A 24,248-nucleotide genomic window follows, 5' to 3' on the forward strand; every position below is an offset into this window, starting at 1 on the left:
GTAAACACAACATTGATTGGAAATGGAGGAGCTACTGAATGCGATGTCATGTGACAGGGAAAGCCAAAAAACTCACTGGTCCTCCTGTTTTTTTTTAAATTGCAGTCGAAATGCAGGATTTTTATCACTGAGTTGGAGTGTTAAATATTTTTTACAGACTTTTGACTTTTGAGGGCTTTTTACACATATTTCACCATTGTTTCTTTTGGGTTTAGAATGCAGAAGAGAATACCTGGGGTAATTCTCTCTTTTATAGGGGGGTCCTCTGTGATTTTATTCCCGTCTGGAACGACCATGTAAGTATTTTTCGCATGCGTCCTGAATTACCTACTGTTTTTCACTGAAATCTGTGGTCCTCCGGTAATTTTAGTCTCGTCCATACTGACATCTGAGTTTCGTCACCTCGTGTTAAATAAAATAGCTATTTGTCCACTGTCACGCACCGTAATTACATTATGTGGCGTACACAATATTGATTGGAAATGGAGGAGCTACTGAATGCGATGTCATGTGACAGACAAAGCCAAAAACTCACTGATCCTCCTGTTTTTTTTTTTATTGCAGTCGGAATGCAGGATTTTTATCACTGAGTTGGAGTGTTAAATATTTTTTACAGACTTTTGACTTTTGAGGGCTTTTGACACATATTTCACCATTGTTTCTTTTGGGTTAAGAATGCAGAAGAGAATATCGACCTAGGGTGTGTTCCCTTTAAAACAGCACCTATAATCCCATATATCTGACTCATTCATACTTTTGCAGAAAGTGCACATGAACTCTTGTGAACCTCTTGTGAGTCTGAACTGCTCCACAGCCCCCACCGGGCGGCAGGGTGGTCAGACGCGGGGGGGACACGCCCCAGCACGGCGTGGCGCGGCTCTTCCACGTCGCAGCTCGCCGCGGCCCCCGTACGGGTGGAGGAGGGAGGCAGGCAGCGTGCGTGTGCGAGCAAAGGCCGGGGAAAACATGGCGGCGCCCGTCTTGAGAGTGTCCACCCCGCGGTGGGAGAGAATAGCCCGGCTTCTCGTCTGCCTCTTAGGGATCCTGCTGTCCTTGTACGCGTTTCACGTGGAGAGCGAGAAGTCCAGGGATGCGAATTACCGGGCCATGTGCGACCTGAGCAACTCCATAAGCTGCTCCAAAGTGTTCACCTCCAGGTATGGAGACCGAGACCGCGGCGGTGGCGGGGCAGCGGCAGCGGCTGCAGTAGTGGCAGTGGCGGGGCTGCAGCTGCGGCTGACAGCGCTGTGTTTATTTCATATTTAGGGCGGCACAGGTTGGGTTGCAGTTAGAGTGATGTGTTGGGTGGGCTTGTTTTGTGAATAATCAGCATTATGAAGACTAATGAACAAAAGCCTAAAGAGAGAGAGAATAGAGAGAGCTCAAGAAAATACAACAGTAATACAACAGTTGGTTAGATAGATAGCTGGTTAAAACTGGATGGAGGGAGCTAAACTGACTCACACTGAGTTTTATAGCTAGGTTAGATAGTTATAGTTAAGCAGCATGTAAAACAAATGAATTAAATGCTTATGTTTCTAGGAATTTAGAAATCAGAAACACAACTGCATAGCTAGCTAACCTAGCTAGCTTTCATACAAACCAACCTACCCATACAGCCAACTTGTATGACTGTAGCTAGAGCTATAATAGCTAACTACAATGGCTAACTCAGCTACATTTTGAACATTTTAAAGCAGATAGCTCAGTTATTGTATTGTTTTGATAGTGCTTGATCGCTGTAAATCATATTATATTATGTATTATTACTGCTTAAACAATGAAACAATGAATTTATAATTACATTATTATTGGTAGCTACATAACGTTAGCAAGCTAACCTAGCTTAGCTAGTCAGCTAAAGCTGGGTGGAGGGAGCTAAGCTGACTCACGAGGAGTTATATAGTTAGCTAGATTAATAGTTAATATTTAACTTGTATTGATAATTTAGCTAACTAGCCTCATGTAACGTTATAACAAACTGAATATGTGTTTAAGCATTTAGAAACCCATACAACTGCATAGCTAGCTTGCTATTTAGCCAACCTAGCTAGCTAGTTAGCTTAGCTAAACATTTAGCATTTAATGCAGATTGCTTAGTTATTTTGCTTTTTATAATGATTAATCGCTTTTAGCGCTGTGTTACTTTGTATTATTACTGTCGGTTATATTAATATATATATAAAAAATCTATTATTAGTAGTACATAACGTTAGCCGGCTAAACTATGTAGCCAGCTAAAGCTGAATGAAGGGAGCTAAACTGACTCACAAGGAGTTCTATAACTTAGGTTAGTTAGTTAACCTATCTGACCTAGGTTCGATAGATATATAGCTAATATAATTTAGATATAAATGTTATCTCAGTTTCAAACCATTTAAAATCCACACAACTGCCTTACCAGCTTGCTAACTAACCTAGCTAACATACACATACCTGTGTGACTGTACCTAGCTTGCTGTATTATGACTAGCTAGAGCTAACTAGCTTAGCTAAAAATATTCAGCATTTACGTTTTAAAGCAACTGGCTGTCTTCGTTATGTTGTTTCGCTTGTTTTAATAGTAGTTTTTGCTGGTAATGTTAATTATTGCTAGTGATTTAACTGTGTTTTCATAAAGAGAGAAAAGCCCTTTGATTTAAAAATGTAATACCGTTATTATTGGTACAGTACGCTAGCTTGCTAGTTAGCTTAGCTATTTTAGCTAGCTAGCCGTTAGCTAGGCTGTCAACACCGGCGGGCAAATGTAAAACAGGCGCCCTTTTCGTTTAAAGTTATTTTTTAAGAGTTAATGTTATTTGGTCGGTGTTATTTTCTTTAGACTTTTTGTTACATTAAGTTTAATACACTAATACAGTTTTAGTTAGCTACAAAACGTTAGCGAACCTAGCTAGCTAACTAGGTTAAAGCTCAGAAGAAATATAAGAGACTAAGTTACTTTCCAGTTTCTCTGGTTTTGCTATTTACAGGTATATGTTTGAGTAAAATCAACATTGTTTTTTATTCTATAAAGTATGGACAAAATTTCTCCCAAATCCCAAATAAAAATATTTAGAGCATTTGTTTGCAGAAAATGAAAAACAGCTGAAATTACAAATATGATGCTAAGCTTTCAGACCTCAATAATGCAAAGAAAAGAAGTTCATATTCATAAAGGTTTAAGAGTTCAGAAATCAATATTTGGTGGAATAACCCTGTTTTTTTAAACCCTGGTCTTTAGTTTTCATGCATCTTGGCATGTTCTCCTCCAACAGTCTTACACACTGCTTTTGGATAACTTTATGGCACTTTTGGTGCAACAATTTAAGCAGTTCGGCTTGGTTTGATGGCTTGGGATCATCCATCTTCCTCTTAATTATATTGTAAAGGTTTTCAATTTGGTAAAATCAAAGAAACTAATAATTTTTAAGTGGTCTCTTTTTTTTTCCAAAGCTCTAGGTGAGTTTGCTATTGCTGAATAGATGTACTGTTTTGAGGTTGCTTTATTTAAACCCAAGGAAAATATTAGCTAAATTATCTAACTCTATCTAAATCTACCCACACATTCATTCATCTCAGAAAAACCCTTAAATAGTTCCAACCTTTGAAACGGATGGGTTCAGATATGAGTAACTCACTGATGTGGAACTATGAGGGAGGGTTGTTGGTGGTTAGCCATAAGTGAGGTTAATCGGGGGGATCTATCTGATCTGTCCATTTTTAGGTCATGTTTACACACTCAGTTTGAGGTTTTAACCCCAATCTTTTGGTTGAGGTTAATGCAAACACACAAAGCAAATATATAGTTGCCTAAAAACTGATTGAAATCAAACTATCATATTTAGATTGATTCAAGCTTTCAGCTGTAGTGCAATTGCTAAATATTCATACACTGTATTGCTGTTGAATACAGGTTCCAATCTCTTCCATTGTCACAGGTGTATAAACCCAAACAAATCTTTTACAAACGTAAGTGAAAGAATTGGTCACACTCAGGAGTTCAGTGAATTCCAGCATGGTACCGTGATAGGATGCAGCACCTGTGCAACAAGTCCAGTCGTGAAATTTCCTAACTGTTTAATATTACACAGTTAACTGTCACAGTGGAAGCCATTTGTCTTACATTGACTGGAGATGCTTGATGACATTGGAATTATTTGGCCAGCATTTAAATCTGTACTTGCAGACATATTTATTGAATGCTAGAAAAGGACAACTCAACACTGACCATGCTACCATGCTACCAAGACTGTCCATGCTACATTAAAATGAAAAAAATCTACAGCTCATTTATTTATTTATCATTAGTTATAAAGTTAAGCTGGGGTGTTTAATCTATCTTTAAATTATATATGTGTATATCTGCATCATATACATGCATGTCTAATGTTGGATTTGGGCATTGGCCCAGAATTCCCACATCGGTAGGACGTTTATCATCAATGTCACTAATAATTACATCAGTGTGGTTAATCGGGGGATCTGTCCGTCTTTAGGTCATGTTTACACTCCCAGTTTGAGGATTTAGGCTAAATGTGTGGTTGATTAATCTCGGCCTGAAATCAAAACTAATCATATTAAGCATGATCTGAGCAGATTTTCTTTTCCCTCTAATCTTCCAGCTAGTGCGTAAAATGCTAAACTTTCTTTTGCATATGTATACGATGATGTGAGTATCCCTGACACTGAATTTTAAATATTTCAGGGTGTTCTAATAGTAGATAAAAGCCCAAATAGTCCTGAAAATGGGTGCAACAGATTTTCCGCTGACTACACAAAGAATGTATTCAAGATTAAAGCATTCAAATGATTTTCAGACTTTGGAGAACGGTTGTCTTTACTAAATAAGAAACGTTGTACACCACTTTACAGTAGTTCAAATGTGGATTTAGTCAAGGTGCAATACACTTGAGTGACATTTAAGTCACACATGCATACCCCAGGCAGTGCTCAGTTCTGAATAGCTGTTTTTGTTTTATGCTCCAGCCTAACTTGTTTTCAGTTATTTTAAAAGCCCTTGGGAAATCAAAGAAAGAAGTTCAGACGAGAGGAGAGTCATGAGAATAGACCTGCTTTAGCAGACTGTTTTATAGATCACACATGCAAAGATCCTGCTTATACCCTGTTCAAAAGGACACATCATGTTTAATGAAATATTACATGTGCTACTATATTGAAAAGCAAATTCATTATTAATCAATTTTTCTGTTAATATTAGATGCCAGTTTCTAGACTTGGAGCTATCAAGCCTATGCTTTTGGCCTTGGTCAGAACCTGCTTAAGTCAAGGCCAAAAGTACTTGTACGTGGCAACATGATGTGTGGTGGTAGGTGATGACCTGCATTGGCAAGTGCCCCATGTGACTCTCTGACTTGGTATTAATAGTGTTTCTTTTACTGGCACACATTGTATGGAGGGTCTGTCCTTCATAGCAGTAGATGTGTTCGAATTAATTGTCCCAGTCTGCTTTTAGAGGGCATGTTTACAGCGCTGTCATGTAACTAAGGCCTGGGCAAAGTGGCTTAAGTTCATGGTAATATTTTCCAATATAGCCCTGTATTACCTAGGACTGAATATTCGTTTATGTTGGCAATCATTTTTCTAGTTTAGTATGTCAATACTTGTTTAATATATTTAAGCCACATAAATTATGGACAAAACTAGAAAGTTTGTTCATTCATGGGAAATGTTCAGTTATTACTGGTCTAATTCACATAGTAAGTAGTGAATGGTCACATGCGGGCAGTGTGTGTGAAACTGGCATCAACTGCAAAGTACTTACACTTGTTGTTTGTTTTTTTGCTTATAAACTTCTAACTTGTAATGCACTCCACCTTTCTCCATCACTCTACACACAGTGTTTTCTCTCTGCTCTTCCACTTGTTTACAGCATTTGCTTAGCCATTAGCCCTAGCTCATCCATAGCTTAGGTAAGCTTTGCTTGGCTTTGCTGTAGTTAAGTCATATTAGTGTCCTTTTTAGTTTCTTTTTGGGTTAGCTGCTTAAAGCTTTGAGGATGCATGCATTTGGTTTTAGCTAAAGATGTAGCCTTTAGCATTTTGTGTTCTTCTATTAGTCTTGCTTAAATCTGTGGTGGTGTTTTTTAGTATTGCCAGTAAACCAGGCAGTAATGTAACACAAATATTGCAGTTGATAAAAATAGGAAAGTGTGTACTCTGGAATGGTGGTGCTTTATCCCATACTTGTTGATTGAGTTGGAGAGGAGGTGGGGTGGTGATCATTCAACGTCCTTACACCCTCACAACACTGTATTTCACAAGAAACACTTAAACGTGCACGTGTCTCAATACTTTCCTCAATATAGTTTAGCTATTTGCGTTTTATTGGTTTTATTTTATACAGTTGTGAATAGTGTTTTGAATTTGTTACTGTCTATGCAAAGGAGAGGTAAAGTTCATGGATTACTTTATATTATACAGCTTTATCAGATTTTATGTCTGCACGAGAAAACTGTGGGCTATAGAGTCTGGTTCTGTTGGAGTTTGGAGCTTAAAAGTTTGGAGCTTAAATCTTGTCAAAACTTACTAAGTCTACAGTGAAAACTTCATGCCATTGAGCATAAATGCATCCCCACATATCTTAATTTAATTGGCATTGTGTTTTTTGTCTCAGGCTCATGAAGAGCGAAGGTGTGATTCAGGAAGAAACAGCATCTGCGTTGTGTTTGCTACAGCTAACCAGGCCTCTGTCATGCTTTTAGATCCTTGTGGCTAACACTGACAAAAAAACTGTGAGGGTTGTGGTAGGAAACAACCACACAAACAGCAAGACCAGCAACCGTTATGTGAGAATTTGCTTGACCAGCAATAAATTTGCATGCTAGACATCATGGGATAGCAGAATGTAAACTGATAGTAAAGGCCAAATCCCATTTCTCTTTTTACTCCTACCCCTTGTTTCTGAGTGTAATCTCTCCTCTTTGAACAGAGTTACGAAGGGAAGGGGTAAAATCTATCCCCTAAGAATGGGGACAACCCTTTAAGAACCTGATATAGCTATAGCAATGGAGCACTAAAGTTTAGAAAACTATCTGCTGGTTAAATAGTTAGCTTTTTGGCATTGTATGTCTTCAGAAAGGGGCTGGTGGAGCAGCAATGAATTATTTGGTCAATTCCTTGATTTATCTGTGATAGGGAGCTAAAATGAACCTTTATTAGCATTTAGTTTATTTTTCTGCTCCAACTTAAATTCTGTAGCCCATAGCCTTTGCAGTCTGTTGTACTATTTAAGGTGCAATGGGAAAGTTATCTAGATAGCTAGCAACTGAGATGAAATACTAGTGATTTTTTATGCTTGTTATAAAGAAATGTAAATAAAACATTGAAACTGCTCATATGTAGTTTAAAGTAGTGTAATTTACTGATTACTGTACTTTATAACTGGGCAAAAATACGAAAATGTGTGCCAGTAACATTGATAGCCCTCTGTTTTGTATGTGGGGGGGTTAAGGGGTGAAATGGAATTAGGCCGAAGTGTTACCTCAGGGTACGGCTTGGGAATGGTCACATCTGTATAAGTTGTGAGGTATTACCTTGTGAGTGTAGTTGGACCAGAGACTGTAAAAAAAAAAAGATGGACGCCGTGTCGCCGTTCCCATTCATTCAATGAAAATGAAGCCAAAATCTTCCGCCATGTTGCCGATCCTGAAACCCGAGTCTGCGCAGTAGAGACCAGAGGAGGGAGAAAGACTGTGGAGAGATGTCCTACTCATTTAAATAACCCCGCCCCTGAGGGGTACCTCGCGGTCACAGGCTGCAGAGCTGAGCGGAGCTGGCGGTCTGTTATTGGTCCCGCCCATAACCAGCCCTTTTTACAATAACCACACCTTTTTTGAATAGAGCTGAATAACGTTTTTAAAAATGAATTCTGTGTGGATATAAAAATTTGACAATATAAGCAGAGGTTACACTAGCTGCTGCATTTAAATAATGGAGGTAGAATTACAGTATATTAGAAAAAAACTTGATTGACAGTTGTCTGTTTTGCCACTGAAACTTATGGGGATGGGTTGGCTTACACAGCTTTCTGCAACCGAACAGCAGGGGGCGCCCGACCTGTGGTAGCTTCACTTTTGAGAGACGATTGTCCAGCTATACACAGTCTATGAGTTGGACCAAGGCCTGATGGTGGGTGCGAGATGGATGGAAGGTGCAGTTTCTGAAGTTGGTTAGGCAATTAACATTCCTCATTTCATAGTGTCGTGTGTACTGTGAATACATCATAGAAGGCATTACCAACCACAATAGACAGTGCAGTTGGTGGCAATAATTATGATGGTGCATGCCCTACAGGTCAGTGCATGTTTCTTTAGCTTTCATCGGTTGTTGCAAAAGTCCTGGGACACAATACTAGTTCCTGTCTCTTGACGTGGTCTTGTACCCAACCATTTCTTACCTGTTTATGCTGCAGATATGATTCATATGTCGGATGAGTGGATCTGAATGGAAGTGGAAAGCTGGAACAGCTTCTGTTAGGTGTGATATGGGTTGTTGAACATCATTTTAGTGCTGACCAGAAACCAGCTTGTGTTTTCTCTTGCTGCTGAGTTTAAGCTGGTACTTAGTCATCACAAAAGGCCACCCTCTGTCTGGAGTGGGCCACGTAGGGTTAAAAGGGCAAATGTGTCGCAAGTGTTTGCCTTATTTACTAGCTTCCTTCCTTTGGAACCATTGAGCAAACCTTGTGTAAACTGTGTTTAGCGGCAGCCCCCTGGAAACTTTGGACAGCATGGCTCATTTTCTGCAGCGTGGGTCATTTTCCACTGTAAAACAGTGGACAATTTCTTCTGGGTTTTATGATGGAATGACCCAAGAGTTCTGGAAACCTACTCTGCAGATGTATGTCATGTAGGTTGTGGAGTAATTATTGCGGTAAATGATATTATTGTCATTCTCGGGCTATTTTATAACACAATTTAATGATATAGGACTGGCTGGTCATTGGAAATCATATTTAATATGTCAGTGTCACTCAAAACCCACCCAAGGACCACACTAAAATAAGAGTAACATATAGATAGACATAGCTAATATACAGTTCATATCAAACAGCAGAACTTAACCAACATAATGACAAAGTTGCTTAAAATTATTAACAACAAGCTATTAATTTAGCTAAGAAAAACAGTTAATCTCACAGCTAACCTCTTTCAAGCCTGCTAACGCTATTCTATACTTCATAAGACAGGTTTAGAACCAACTACAGACCTATTATCCAGCTCAGAAAAACAGTTAGAATAGAGGTAAATCTGCACCAAGTCTGCTGAGCCAGGCTGTTAGCATTGTGGCCAACCACTCCAACACCATAGAGCAGGGGTGTCCAAACTATGGCCCGCAGGCCATTTGCGGCCCGTTTCCTTTTTTTGGAGCGACCCGCGAGGTATTTAAGAAATAGAATGAAAGTTGGCCCGCTTTTAAGCAGGTTTTTATAATGTGAGATTCAAAGTTTGAATGCTAGGTGTCAGAAACGGGTCAAGGAGTGTAAAAGCGGCGAGAGTGTTCAGTTGTAGCGCAGAAAAACGGGCCAAAGAGTCTAAAAGCGGAGAGTGTGTGCAGTTGTAGAGCAGAAAAACGGGCACACTCTGATTACTTGTTATTGTGCCAAGTAACCTGATGTGTCCCTTTTTATTACTCTTTATTAATCTGTGATCAGTAGCTGATGTGAAAGGAAATGCTGAACAGTTATCAGACAACACAATGAAAAAGACAGACGATTGGCAGGAATACAGTCAGGCAAGATGGGCGGCCATTGGCACTTGAAATATTGGCGGTGATTGAAATGGGAATTCATTTTCCCCTTCAAATAGGGAGGGACATGTGGGAGTTGTGAAATCCGTAGCTGTCATTAATGTGACAAGCTTCTTCATGTGGACCATATCAGTTCTTCGCTTGCTTGATTGCTCGTGAAGGCAGAGGGACCAGTGGGACTTAACAACCTGCTGATGCTGAAAATGTAGGTGGCATAAATTTGCCTGCTTCTCACTGCGAGCTGTCAGTATTCATGTTTTGTTTGTGTCATGAATGTAATGAGATGATTTATTAGTTCCCACTCTCTGTTCCCGGAAACTCCCACTCAGGTGATCCTGAAGCTGAAATGCAGGAGACTGATTCGGCCTGTTGTAATCTGCTCTCTGACAGAGATAGCGATGCATTACAGTGGCATCATGTGCCATATAGATTCAATTCAGTATCTTAAGAGTGTAAAGTCCACCTTAACATGGCAGTGGTGTGATCGTCTTGCACCAGGGAACCCTGCAGTACTGGTTTACGTTCAGATCCAAATAGAGATTAGACTACTCTCAGGCTACAGGCTTTGGCAGTGCTGGTTGAATTTAGTTATATTTACTGTAGCTAAAGAGTTGGGCAGCAGATTTATCTTTAGTGTGCATGTAAAGTCTATAGAAATCTATAGATTTTTTTTTTATAGGTATAGCACCACTCAAAATTTGGACACACCCACTTCTTCCAATGTTTTTTACTTTTTACCTACATGTAAATGAATACTGAAGTCATCCATACTATAAAGAAACACATACGGAATCATGTACTAACTACTAAAGGGGTTAAACAAACCAAAATACTCTGGAGTGCTGTTAACTAGTGTTTTCTAAGGCTGTAAACTCTGATGAACTTATCCTTTGCAACAGAGGAAACTCTTCGTCTTCCTTTCCTAGGGGGTCCTGATTAATGCCAATTTCATCATAATGTTTTTGATGGTCTTTGCGACTGAACTTGAGCATACTTTCAGAACAAGTTTTTGAAATGTTTGACTGAGAATACTGACAAGATGTGCTGAACTATCATCTAAGCAAGAGGTGATACTTTAAGATATCTAAAATATAAAACATATTCTGGTTAAACACTTTTCCATACAATGTTTTTCATAGTTTGGTTGAGTTTAGTTTTAATCTATAATGCAGAACACATAAAAATAAAGAAAAAAACACTAAATTCAAGGTGTGTCCAGGCTTTTACTGGTACTGAATCCCAAATTACTCACCCTCCCTAAGTAGTGACTTATGCCTTTTTGCATTTATTCATATGTGGAAATCTGAAATTTGGTGCTATCTGCGTTTTGACATTGTAGTTTTGTGCTTTTTGTAGTTCACCATATAACATGCGTGCATTGGGATGTCCGCATTTTTATTAAAGCAGCAGTCCCTGAGATTTCATATTTTAAATTGTAAGTAGTACTGTTCCTGAGTGGCAGAGGGTGAAATATTATAATAAATGGCATCAGTAAGCTTAGTCTATTCATTCTAAAACATGCTGTCTGGTAGGTCCTGGGACCTTTCTCTGGCCGTAACAGCTTTTCTTGGTTACTTGAGCAACCGTGATGCTTCTAATGGTGCTGATACAAGAATTACTGTGAACATGGCGATACCAGAACAGTAAACTCCATCTTCATCTGCTTGTTTATGCATTGTTTAACCAAAGAAATGCAGAATTAGAGCTGAAGGGAGCTGTCAAGCTAAATGATTCATAGCTAAATTCACCAGATTCATTCATTCTGAAAAGAGACTGCACAACATTGCATGTATTAAAAGTCATTTTTGATTTTTAGCATACTCTGTGCAATTAAGTGTTCTTACCAAAAGCTTACTTACAGACTGTCACTTGATGCTCTGCTTTCCCAAAAAGGTATTTTTATAAAGCTTATTTTTCTCTGACTAAATGCAGATAAAAATATCCTGATATGTGTGGACTTGGCTGAAATGCTTATGCAATTAAATGAGCGCTATTTGTATGAGAGGCTCTATTGTCTTTTCATTATAAATGTAATCTCATCCAGATATTGGGGTTAAAGGTAGCCTCTGAATTGCTAGAGGGAAGACACTGTTCTATTTCCATGATTAAACTCAACTGTTTTCATCATTATTTCTACCTCACAGTCTCTCTTTATTTAGGGCAAAGCCTCTTTACTTCCTGTTCCCCAGAGACGTGCTTCTGCAGACAGTTGTTGATAAACTTTTACATTACGGTATTTCACTTGTGGTGTTCAGGTCATTACTCGTCACTAAATCCAATTTTCTGTCTCTTTTTTTCTCCTCTTTCTGTAGATGGGGTCGAGGATTTGGAGTGTTGGGATCCATCTTTGGTAACAACAGTGCAATAAACCAGCCAAACAGTGTCTACGGACTTTTCTTTTATGTCTTTCAACTGTTATTGGGTAAGAACCTGACCTCACGGACAGTCACTGATAAACGTTGCCAAATAACTGACTTTTCAGGGATGCGCTGTGGCCCAGTAGGAATGGCCAACAGTTCTGGCTTCATCCAGGATCAGCTGTTTCTGCGCCAACCCAGACATAGACCCTTATAATAACTGGCCTCAGGCTGACATATGAAATGGAACCAGTTCAAAGGGGAACACTACTGATCTTTCTAAATGTCTGTGTGACTCAGTTGCTGAGATAGTGGAAATATTCCATTGTGTTCAGGTTGTTCTAATATGAAAAATGTATGCTGTAGAGGCAGAGGAAACAGAAATTCCTATGTTTGCAATGTTTAAAAAAAAAATTCTTTGCAAAACATAATATTTGAAGCTGAGCATGCTAAAAAGCTGGTCTCTGAACCTGGTAAAATAGGTTTTCTTTGAAGGCTGTTATTACTCACTGCATGAATTATACCTCCGTCATTGTATTTCAAATTATATTTAGGCAGTAGCCCAAAAACAGATGGCAAGGTATATTCATAACCATTAGCTTTAGGTGATGAAGCTTTTAAAGCCATTAAACAAGTCTCTGAACATATCTGGTTACAACAACCATTGTGGAGAATTCTGTGTTGTTTTCTAGAACAGAGCGTTTCATTCCTGTCCGCTTGTTCACATACAAAATAAATAATTAATAAATTTTAAAGGATTCTTTTAACAATGTTTAAAAGCCTAGATGCATTGTTTTAATTATTAATTGTTAATAGCAATTGCACAACAATAAATCAATGCAGTGGGATTATATGGCTACCTGATGATTTTATGATACGGTGCCCACAATAATAAGATTCTGCTGTACTCGATATATGGCAAAACAATTCTCTACGATACTTCACAGCATCTGTGTTACTGTATAGGGTACAAAATACTCCTAAATAAGCAAATATCAGGAATTATGTATTTATTGGTGTCAGTTTCACAGAATTTAATAACCAACCACAGACGCCACCACGTGAAGTAATGAAGCATTGACTTTAGTAAGTTAATTTGAGGGTGAGTCTTAGGGAGATTAAAGTGCCAATGTTTTAATAAAATATCGATGTTTGACCCAGCTTATCGTTAATGCAGGGGTGTCCAAACTTTTTTTGTTGGGGGCCAGAAAGAGAAATATATTTGAAGTCACAGGCCACAGACTCTGTAATAAAACAAATAATGAAATATACTAATTTAAATAATACTTTTTTTCCTCATTATTTCATGTACACACCATTTTACTTGACTTACTATCTTTATCTTTGACATTGTGTTGTGTAAACTAAGATTTTTCAAATTGATGTTTAATTTCATGATGTCTCTTAATATAAAACTCCTTAATTACGGCAACTTTTAGACTCTGTTTTTCTGCGCTAGAAATGTGCACCCTCTTCGCTTTTAGACGCTTCGGCCCGTTTTTCTGCGCTAGAAATGTGCACCCTCTCCGCTTTTAGACTCTTTGGCCCGATTTTCTGCGCTAAAAATGTGCACCTTCTCTGCTTTTAGACTCTTTTGCCCCGTTTATCTGCGCTAAAATTGCGCACCCTCTCCGCTTTTAGACTCTTTGGCTCATTTCTGACACCTCGCGTTCAAACTTTGAATCTGCTTAACAGCGGGCCAACATTCATTTTATTTCTAAAATACCTCGCGGGCCGCTCCAAAAAAGGAAACGGGCTGCAAATGGCCCGCAGGCCATAGTTTGGACACCCCTGCGTTAATGTATTACAAACGTGAATCATACAATTTATCGCAATATTGATCTTTTGTCTCACCTCTAGTCAGAGGTGAAGAGGACTGCAGAACACAATAACAGCCCAAGTGATGGTTAAAACTTTAGCTGCATATGGTAGTTTGTCTTTATGAGCCTTTATGATGAGGATTTCACAGTTTTAAAAAACACAACTTTAAGTATCATAAACAGTCATATTTCAGCTTTCATGCAGTAATGATAGATAAGCAGCTAAAGCTTGAGATGCCTTCTCAAAAAATTCTTGGCCTTGTTTAAACTATAATCATAACTTTTATTGAACTGTATGTTTATTTATTTGACAGATTAAACTTTAAATCTGTTTCCTTTATCAAAAGAAATAATTTTCCTGTTGCTGTTAGTAATAGTGTTTGAGATAATCATCATAAAACATTCTTCTCTGGTAATTTTTAAACGGTCCCTTACTCTAAAGCTATGAATCCTTATTGCTGGTCAGATGTCTTCTACACAGAGCAAAACATGCCTCTTTTAACAAGAGCTGCTCCTAAGAGTCTTTAAAAAGGATAATATATAATAAAGCAGGAGTAATAAAAACGTTAAAAAGATTTATTTAATTTGCTTTGAGGAATTTTTTTAGATTGTCTAACTTCTAGTCATAATTTTTCCATGTCTGTAAGTATGGATTACTCATCCCAGCATTTTTCACCAGACTTGATTTCCTGCTATGCAGAATGTGAGTCCTGTGACACATAAAGGGTTCATGTTTTATTAGGACTGCAGTGAACCCTCAGTTTCCTCAAGGCCTAGTGATATTGGCCTGAGGGGAAAATACATGGCAGCGGCGTCTTTAATATCCTGGCACAGGAAAGATGACCACAGATTGTGTGTGTGGTGTGTTGGGGGGCAGCCAGGGGATAGGTGGGGTGTCATCCAAAGCCTTTGTTCTTGAAATTATTAGGATATACTTAAAATCTGTCCATGTTACCACATTTTACCCTTTAACCTGCGAGGAGCAGCATGTGGCCCACATTTCAGTTTCACTGTTGTAGCTAACCTTTTACCTCAGAGTAGGGTCAGATTTGTTACTGAATAATAGGCATGCAGTTTTAGGGGTATTCAAAAAAAACAATTGTGTAATTATTTTAGAAGCAAAAGAGCTTCTAAAAATCAGTCGTTAGACTGTCCTCTAAATAATGTAAAGATGGAGTAATTGCTAACATTGCCAGGCCAGTAATAATTAATAATTTAGTTTAAGACATTGAATAGTTTATGGATGTTATGGATATTACAATAATTATTGCTGACCTTAGTATTTTATTGACCATTGTGTTTACTTAGCTAAGAGAGTCATTTAATGTGAAATTAGCTGGTATTTCACTGTTTTAAAAAAATGATTTAATTTATTTGGGTTTTATTATGGGTTTTATGCGTATTTTTGTATGTGTAATTTTCTCTATATATAATTTCTATCTATATTATTTTTTATATTTATAATCGTACTAATTAAAAGTTCATTGCTCTTCAAAAGAGTGTAATTGACTTGCAAAAGAGTGTAATTGACCTGTATTATTTTATAATTATAATTATTAAATATTTCAATTATGTGGCATAAAATGTTCTTTAATATATTGCCCAAAAATACTTATGGTGACAGGCCTACAGTTAATAACTGTGAAATGTAAGGGTTAATCCTGAAACTACTTTTAACCGTTTTGTACGTTGTTTGCTGTTTATGGGAGGGTCTGTGAGGTTCACAATTATCTAACTGTCATTTTAATTGTGCAGCTTTGTTCCTCTGCAGTAATGGTGTCAACCCCCCTTCTGTGCTCCCATTCCTGCTGTATGCATCATCTTCTGTTACACACTTTCTCTCGCGCTCTCTCTCTCTCCATCTCACACACACAAACACTCTCTCTGTGACACTCTCTCTCTCACACACAAACTCAGTGACACTCTCTTTCTCTCTCACATACTCTCTCTCTCTCTCTCTCTCTGGTGTTTGCTGACTCAGCCTCTCCCTGCTTGCAGCCTTGGCTGGTTGATCAGCCTCCAAGTTGCCAAGACCTTGTGTCTCTAATACACCACACAACCGTCTCTTTCTCTCCGCTGTCCTACACGGCCTGATGCAACCAACACAACAGCAGCTACATTCAGCAGTAAAACTAGACCGGTCATGATAACAGATCCAGTTACTCCCTTTTTACCCAGCCATCTACTTTACCCAGCCCGCTGCTTTACCCAATCCCCTGCTTTACCCATCCCATCGCTTTACCCAATCCGCTGCTTTACCCAGCCCTCTACTTTACCCAGCCCTCTACTTTAACCAATCCCCTGCTTTACCCATCCCATCGCTTTACCCAGCCATCTACTTTACCCAGCCCGCTGCTTTACCCAATCCCCTGCTTTACCCAATCCCCTGCTTTACCCAATCCCCTGCTTTACCCAATCCCCTGCTTTACCCAATCCCCTGCTTTACCCAGCCCTCTGCTTTACCCAGCCCTCTGCTTTACCCAGCCCTCTGCTTTACCCAGCCCTCTGCTTTACCCAGCCCTCTGCTTTACCCAACCCTCTGCTTTACCCAACCTGCTACTTTACCCATCCCATCGTTTTACCCATCCCATCGTTTTACCCAATCTCCTGCTTTACCTAGCCCTCTACTTTACCCAACCTGTTACTTTTCCCAGCCTGTCACTTTACCCAGCATGTCGCTTTACCCAGCATGTCGCTTTACCCAGCCCTCTGCTTTACCCAGCCCTCTGCTTTACCCAGCCCTCTGCTTTACCCAGCCCTCTGCTTTACCCAGCCCTCTGCTTTACCCAGCCTGCTTCTTTACCCAGCCCTCTGCTTTACCCAGCCCTCTGCTTTACCCAGCCCTCTGCTTTACCCAGCCCTCTGCTTTACCCAGCCCTCTGCTTTACCCAGCCCTCTGCTTTACCCAGCCTGCTTCTTTACCCAGCCCTCTGCTTTACCCAGCCCTCTGCTTTACCCAGCCTGCTTCTTTACCCAGCCTGCTTCTTTACCCAGCCTGCTTCTTTACCCAGCCCTCTGCTTTACCCAGCCCTCTGCTTTACCCAGCCCTCTGCTTTACCCAGCCCTCTGCTTTACCCAGCCCTCTGCTTTACCTAGCCCTCTGCTGCTTTACCCAGCCCTCTGCTGCTTTACCCAGCCCTCTGGTGCTTTACCCAGCCCTCTGGTGCTTTACCCAGCCCTCTGGTGCTTTACCCAGCCCTCTGGTGCTTTACCCAGCCCTCTGGTGCTTTACCCAGCCCTCTGGTGCTTTACCCAGCCCTCTGGTGCTTTACCCAGCCTGTCACTTTACCCAGCCCGTCACTTTACCCAGCCCTCTGCTTTACCCAGCCCTCTGCTTTACCCAGCCCTCTGCTTTACCCAGCCCTCTGCTTTACCCAGCCTGTTAATTTACCCAGCCATGTAGTGTGTATTTATTGGTTCAGATTCTACAAAAATCTGCAAAAATGTAGTTATCATGACAGTTTAAGTATAACCGTACATTGTTTCATAGTTATTGCCCCATATATCCACAGCATACAGGCGTTCCATAAGGCTAGGGGATGTACTGGGATGTGTTATCGTGTAAATGGGTCGTAATGTTAACACACTGTGGCTGTAAAGTCAGGGTGTGGAGTGGGTTGTCTGAGCTGTCCTCCTCTCCCCACTCCGCCTCATCACGGTCGACACACTGTAGTGGATTGCTCATTTCCGTTGTCAAACACAAGAGGCCTATTTGCGCACTCGCTGAACTGATTGGCTCTTATCTCGTCACACAGAAGAAGGCCATTCAAGGTCTGTTATCATAAATTATGCAAACCATTTCAAGGACCTAACTGCAGCATGTACCATAAAAAAACCTGCATTAGAGAAATACCATTAGAAATGTTTGGATAATTCAGGTGTTAAGGTGACATGCCAAAAGGCATGGGATAGCAGTACAGGGGTTGATCTTGAAGAGTTACCACTGGAGTGAGTTTTGACAGTGGGATGGGGCATCCCTTGATCCACTGTGTCACTTGTACCAAGAACGCTTCCGAAAAACAAGAAAATGGGTAGAAGATAAGTGCAAGTGGACTCATACTGTTATAGTACTAGTGTGAAGTACACAGTTGCAGGTTCTTGGATCTTTTGGTCGGCTGTATGTTTTATATCTGTCTCTTGTCACCCTTGTTTTGTCCTTTGTCTGTCCTTGATTGTGTGTGTGTGTGTGTGTGTGTCCCTCTTGCCCATAATGAAATTTCACAACTATGAATAGCACGGCTCTGCCAGAACATGTGGCAAATGTCCTCCATCCTAAAGCACATTGCTCCTTAAAGGAGGACAGAGTTGTTAGGGGGCTGTGTGGGCCTAACTCAGGGCACCAGCAAGTAGGTTAAAGGTCAAGGCGCAGCCCCTTTATCCTCCACAGGTGCATTATTTTTGTTATTCAGAAACATAAAGTTGCTACAAATAGTTATTGAGCCATGCCATGGAATAACAACTTTACAACCATTTCCTTAGAACTTTTACACACCATACATACACACCCACCCACAGGTGCATCTCAAAAAATAGAATATCATTGAAAAGTAACTTTATTTCAGTAATTCAGTTCAAAATGTGAAACTCATATATTATATAGATGTATTAAACAAAGAGTGATCTATTTTAGATGTTTATTTTTTTATTGTTGATGATCATGGCTTACAGACAATGAAAACCCAAAAATCAGTATCTCAAAAAATTAGAATATTAAAAAAAAGACCTCTCCACTTTTTTCTTTCAGACACCTTATGTATGAATTGTACCAGTTAGGTTGTAAGGAGTAGTAAAGCCACTCCGCTGAATTGCAGCTACCACCACCACCACCACCACCCAGCAGCAAGACCTGCTTAATTAGAAGAAAATATGGCAGTGGATGGAAAATCTGGTCCGTCTTATGTACAAAAATAGTGCAGAAAATAGATTTTCATTGATATTGGGCCTTATAGTGCGGGAAATATGTAGTTTATGTTTATCAAAAGCAGCATAAACTATTTTATATTCCCTTAATTTAGGAAGAAATTGGATCTGCTTTTCAACACTTTCATCTAATCACTGCAGCTCAACAGCAGAGAGTCGTCTGAATCCACAGGCTGCTTGTTGGGGGCGTCTTGCTCTTGAAAGGCTCCTTTGCTGCAGAAGTGTTTAATTAGGTACTAGACGTGAGTCTGGGCAGTGTAAGCCATCATGTTTGACATTTAGTACAAGCAGGTGGCTATAAATATTTCTGCCCCTGGAACAGGGTGGTATCACCTTGCGTCTGCCTTAAAGCAGCATCATGTAGCAATTATACATTAAAACAACAGCTTCAGAATGTGCAGTGCTGCTTAATATAAATCCTGCTAGTAACTAGAATCATAACTATTAAAAAAAAGCTAATGTAAAGATGTAGCGCCAGGAGCTACATTTATATCCAATTCAAGTGGACTGCTGTGACTTAAAGGACCAGTGGTGGGTTTCCTAAAACGTTCTTAGCACTAAGATGATTTTTAGATAGCTGAGTGAGCATCACACTGAGCACCCTCTCTCCATGTTAGATGCTTTTGGGAAACTGGGCTCGTGTTTTTTTCCCTTACTGCAAATTCCTGCACCTTTTAATGCTTCAGTTAGGCCTGTCACAATAACAGTTCTTGATTGGACAATATACTGTCCCAGAAATGAATGCCATAAATCTTATGATGATGATATAATGACATAATAATGCAGTTACACCTTTTTAAAATTTAATTCATTTTTTTTTTATTAATATTACTTAGACTTTGAAATTAGAATACAAACATGTTCAAATTTTCTTAACAAATAAAACAGGGATTGAAAACATTTAATAAGAAATTAGAAATAATAAGGAACAGATTAGTAAAAAAAATATTAAATAACAGAAATACTCATTTTAAATCAACACTTAATATATATGAATGAAATATATATGTAAAATAGAAATTTCTAAAAGACCATAAAAATGAATTAACACATAAAAAGTAAAGAAAATATAAAATAAATAAATAAAGATAATAGTGAAAGTAAATAAAATGATAAGAAATTATACAATTAATAAGAATGAACTTAGAACATGAGAATGAAATATACAACATAAGAATAATAAAAACAATTAAAACAATAAGAAAAAATTAATAAATATAATAAAAATATAATACATTATAATAATAAATATAGAGGTCACTAAAATATATTGTATGAAACTTAAAAAGCTACTAAAATTCAGACATCCCACTTCTGCTGGAGATTGCAGGAGTCTCCCACACATTGGTGGCAGTAGAGCCCTAATGCTACAAATAATGTACAGTATGCCATAAATCCTATTATAATATGTTTTTTTTGGCCATATATTAAGCACAGGGAAGGTATTTCAAAGTTTCTTTCATGTATTATTTATATATATTATTTGTAATGTTTGCGGTGTCTGTTGTTTCTGCTATAACAGCTCTGTTTGTGTGTGGCAGGTTTGACTGTGAGCGCAATGGCTGCCCTCATCCTCATGACCACGTCCATCGTGTCGGTGATGGGCTCGCTGTACCTGGCCTACATCCTGTACTTCGTCCTGAAAGACTTCTGCATCATCTGCATCACAACATATGCACTGAACTTCATTCTGCTCGTCCTCAACTACAAGCGACTGGTGTACTTGAACGAGGCCTGGAAGCAGCAGCTCACGGCCAAGCAGGACTAAAAAAAAAAGAAAAGGATTTAAAAAAAGAAAAAGAAACGAGAAAAGAAATGTGACCTCTGAACGTTTTTGACTTGCCACCAGGAGACCTTGTTTCCAAACAAATGTTTATTCTGCCGTTTATGTCTCAATCAATTACAGAGATAGGAAAAAAAAAAACAAGAAAACACACAAACCGACGAGAGTTTAAAGTCCTAGGGGCCACCGATCACAAGTTCACGTGTTCATGCTGACGAAGGAAGGATTTGAAAGGGGGAGAGAATAAAGTTTTGTCCTTTTTTTTCCTTTTTTTTTTTTTAATTTCTCGTTCTGTGGTTTCTTCCCCTCACCCTGCAAAACAAATACAATCGAGGGATGGGGCCTGACGGAAAAAGCGGAAGAAAGAAGAACACTTGCAGGAAAAATCGACTAAGAAAACGGGCAGAGGAGGAGGAGGATATCCTGAGAAGAAAAGAAGAAACAAGGGGGGGAAGGAGGAGGAGGAAGCGTTAGAAAAGGAGTAGGACTTTTCAAATGGTGCTTACTTGAATCCAGCGGGACCGTTCCTGTAGACCTGAGCTGTACACTGAACTGAATTATGGGCTTTCTAAGAATAAAGTGCATGATCATGAGGTTTATGTACGGTTAACAGAAATAATCCCATTGTGAAAGTAAAAAAAAACAACAAAAAAAGGCATAAAAAGGGGTAAACGACGTAAAAACACAAGACAATAAATTGTATGTTTTTTTATGTTTACAGTACTTTTTTTTTCTTTTCTTTTTCGAAAGAGGACCACTAATTTTAAAACGTATGGGAGAAAGTGAGACGTTTGTACACACGTGGATCAGATTCACTATTTTCATGTTTTTATGTTTTGCAGTTCTGTAGCTAGCGGCGTATTCACGTTTCAAGTCCAGTCTAGTTTGAGCGATTAAAAAAATGAAAGAAAAGAAAGAGTACAAAGTGCAGCAGCGTGATGATTGGCGAGGACGAACAAAAGCTAACTTTTTTTAAGGTTTACTTAACTAAGTTGAGTCGCGGCTTCTTCATCTCGATTTGTGTTGTAAATCTACGAATTTACACCGAACACTTTACGTTCCAGTTTTTTTTTCTTGTTTATTGCTGTTAGATTTCATAGTCACCAACCAAGACCTATTCCAACACTGTCATTATTATTATTTAATTTTTTTATTTTTAGGATTTACCTTTTTGCCTATTAGGAGTTTTTCTTAGTCCTAGGTCAGGAGGCTCAGTGTTTTCTTTGGCGGCGGGGGTGAAGAAACTGTCCACCCCACACAGTAAGGACAAGGCAAAACGAACACTTCTCTGTCTGTGATGCCGAGCGTCCGCTCTCTCTCTCTCCACCCTGCTCCGGACGGCACGTTAGGACGAGCGTTCTCTTCTGTACTCTTTTGTAAATAACTCTCTCTGTATGTAAGCATTCCTGATCACACGGTAACATTAATTATGTGCCTAAAAATATGAATTACCTTCTTTTCTCTTTGTTTTTTTGTCTTTTACTTTTACTGTTGAACTGTTGTACTTCACTCTGTCCCTCCTTTCTTGAGCGATGTTTTTCTATTCTCGATTTGTTTTTTCTTTCCACTTTTAGCCTCGAAACATTGTCAACTGTCTGTCTTTTTCAAGCCCTATCAGTCCCATTCAAGGCTCTTGTATAAAAGAACCCACATGCTTACAACTAGACCCTGAGCAGTGCGTTTGTGAAGCGGACGAGAATGAAAGAATTGTTTGTTATTTATTGTCTCTAAAACGATTGATTTTCCCACATTTTCTTTTTTTTTTTAAATGATGGCTGCTGTATTACTCCTACAGTATGTTGGGGGAGGGGGCGGGGCCAGCACAGTCCATTGTAACCCCTACACACTACCTGCTGTATGTACACAGTCTTGTCTTCTTGGATGTGGAAACTGCATTCCCCGTAATCTACTCTCTAATCTACACTCAGCCACTACCTCTCAGTATTTCCCCACACCGGGTCTCCTGTACACAGACCCTGAAGTACAGCAAGTGCAGTGCGATCAGGCAGGTCACATGAGCCAGTTAAACCACCCTGTTCCACTGACCCCTTCTCCCTGACTGGTGAATACAGTGTGTCCCTGAATGTCGGCGGTGTGGGCGCATTCTGTTTGGGAGCAAAGTGCAGCGTGTGGTGTTTTTTTTGTGTCTGTGCGTATGGTACTGTTTAAAGAATGCTTGTTGTTAAAAGTCTGTGTTGTTCTGATTTCTTACAAGATGTGAGTTTTTCTGATTATTTTTTTCCCCTCAGCCAAGTCTTCTCTGTATACAAGCAGGAGGTATAGCATACAGAAAAATCTATACAGCTGTTTCTCATCCTAATTGATGACTAGAGATGTGTATATTCAGAACAGTGACTGTTGAAACATGGACGCTGTGTTTCCGTTCCGTTCACTTCTAAAAAATTTAAAGCCAAAAATGACTGCTATGTTGTAAAATTTGCAACCAGAGTCTGAGCCAGACTTGCCTAAATTAATGTTTAAATAGAACCGCGCCATTTCTCCAGACCAAGCGTCTCAAATTGCCTTCACTGAGTTTACAGGGCAGCCTAAAGGACCAGAAGGAAAGCAGGGGCAAACCCAGTTTGTCCAGAGAGTGTCTAGTAATGTCTCAACAGTAAAAGTGCAGTTCATGTATTTTATTATCACTCACTGGTGACGATTAAAAGAAGGAAAATAATGTTTTAATATGTATCTGGACTGATTTCTAAAGGGAGAAGAAAAATGTGACAATATAATTGCTAACTATTGGAATTAGACAATTGGATGAAAACGGCTAGTTCAAATTTTGCGCCGGAGCTAAACATCTTATTGTAACCAGCAATGAGATTAGCTAGACCTGTGGTGGCTTCACTTTTAAGAGACTTTGTGTTGTCCATGTTTTATACTGTCTTTGAACAAATACAGAACAAAACACTTAAATATGTTGGGTTTATTTTTTACATTTCGTTGAACATAGGTCTTTAAGCCCTTCTCCTAGAGAGCTATCCACTGGCAAGTTTAAATTTCAGCCATATTTTAACACATTTTATCTGTATGATCAAGCATTTATAAATTCAGTAATTAGAAAAAATCCTTTTTTTTATCCACCCTAAGTTCCAGGTCGTGAGAAAATTCAGAAGTGTGCATGTACACTTATAATTTCTGGGGTTCCTAATACATACGTACATTTACACCAGTGGTTCTCCAATCGGTCCTTAGGGATCCTCAATGATAAACCAGATAAACCAGTAATAATTATTAGCAGAGACCAACGTAAATACATGTAGCTAAAATCTTATCTGCCTACAATCTACATATAAAACACATTATAGGACCAGGTGTAAACTTGGTCTTCATTAGTAATCTCAGGAGCCATCGGAGTGACCTGTATTTGTGCTTAAGATCAAGTGTTCTTTCTAATACAGTACCAGTCACAAGTTTGGACACACCTCTTCTCATTCAATGCGTTTTCTTTTTTTGAGGATTTTCTCAATTGTAAATTTAATACTGAAATATATATTAAAGCTATACAGGAATACATGCAGAATTATTCAGGGTACCACTTTAAAATAAGACTACCGTAATAATGGGTTTATAAATGGTTTACAATTAGTTTATTAATGGTTAATAATCAGTTATAACA

The 24,248-nt window shown here is 39.0% G+C and overlaps 1 protein-coding gene across 1 annotated transcript; it reads left to right on the plus strand.

Annotated features, from left to right (window-relative positions):
* Positions 1-761: 761 nt before the first annotated feature.
* On the plus strand, positions 762-23,311 carry vkorc1l1 (vitamin K epoxide reductase complex, subunit 1-like 1). Its single transcript, XM_007255812.4, has 3 exons — positions 762-1,157; positions 12,059-12,168; positions 20,385-23,311. The coding sequence occupies exons 1-3, from the start codon at positions 772-774 to the stop codon at positions 20,609-20,611; spliced, it is 723 nt and encodes a 240-aa protein (XP_007255874.2). The 5' UTR covers positions 762-771; the 3' UTR covers positions 20,612-23,311.
* The last annotated feature ends 937 nt before the right edge of the window (positions 23,312-24,248 follow it).

This window comes from Astyanax mexicanus, chromosome 1 (genome assembly GCF_023375975.1).
Source record: "Astyanax mexicanus isolate ESR-SI-001 chromosome 1, AstMex3_surface, whole genome shotgun sequence".
NCBI lineage: Eukaryota > Metazoa > Chordata > Actinopteri > Characiformes > Acestrorhamphidae > Astyanax > Astyanax mexicanus.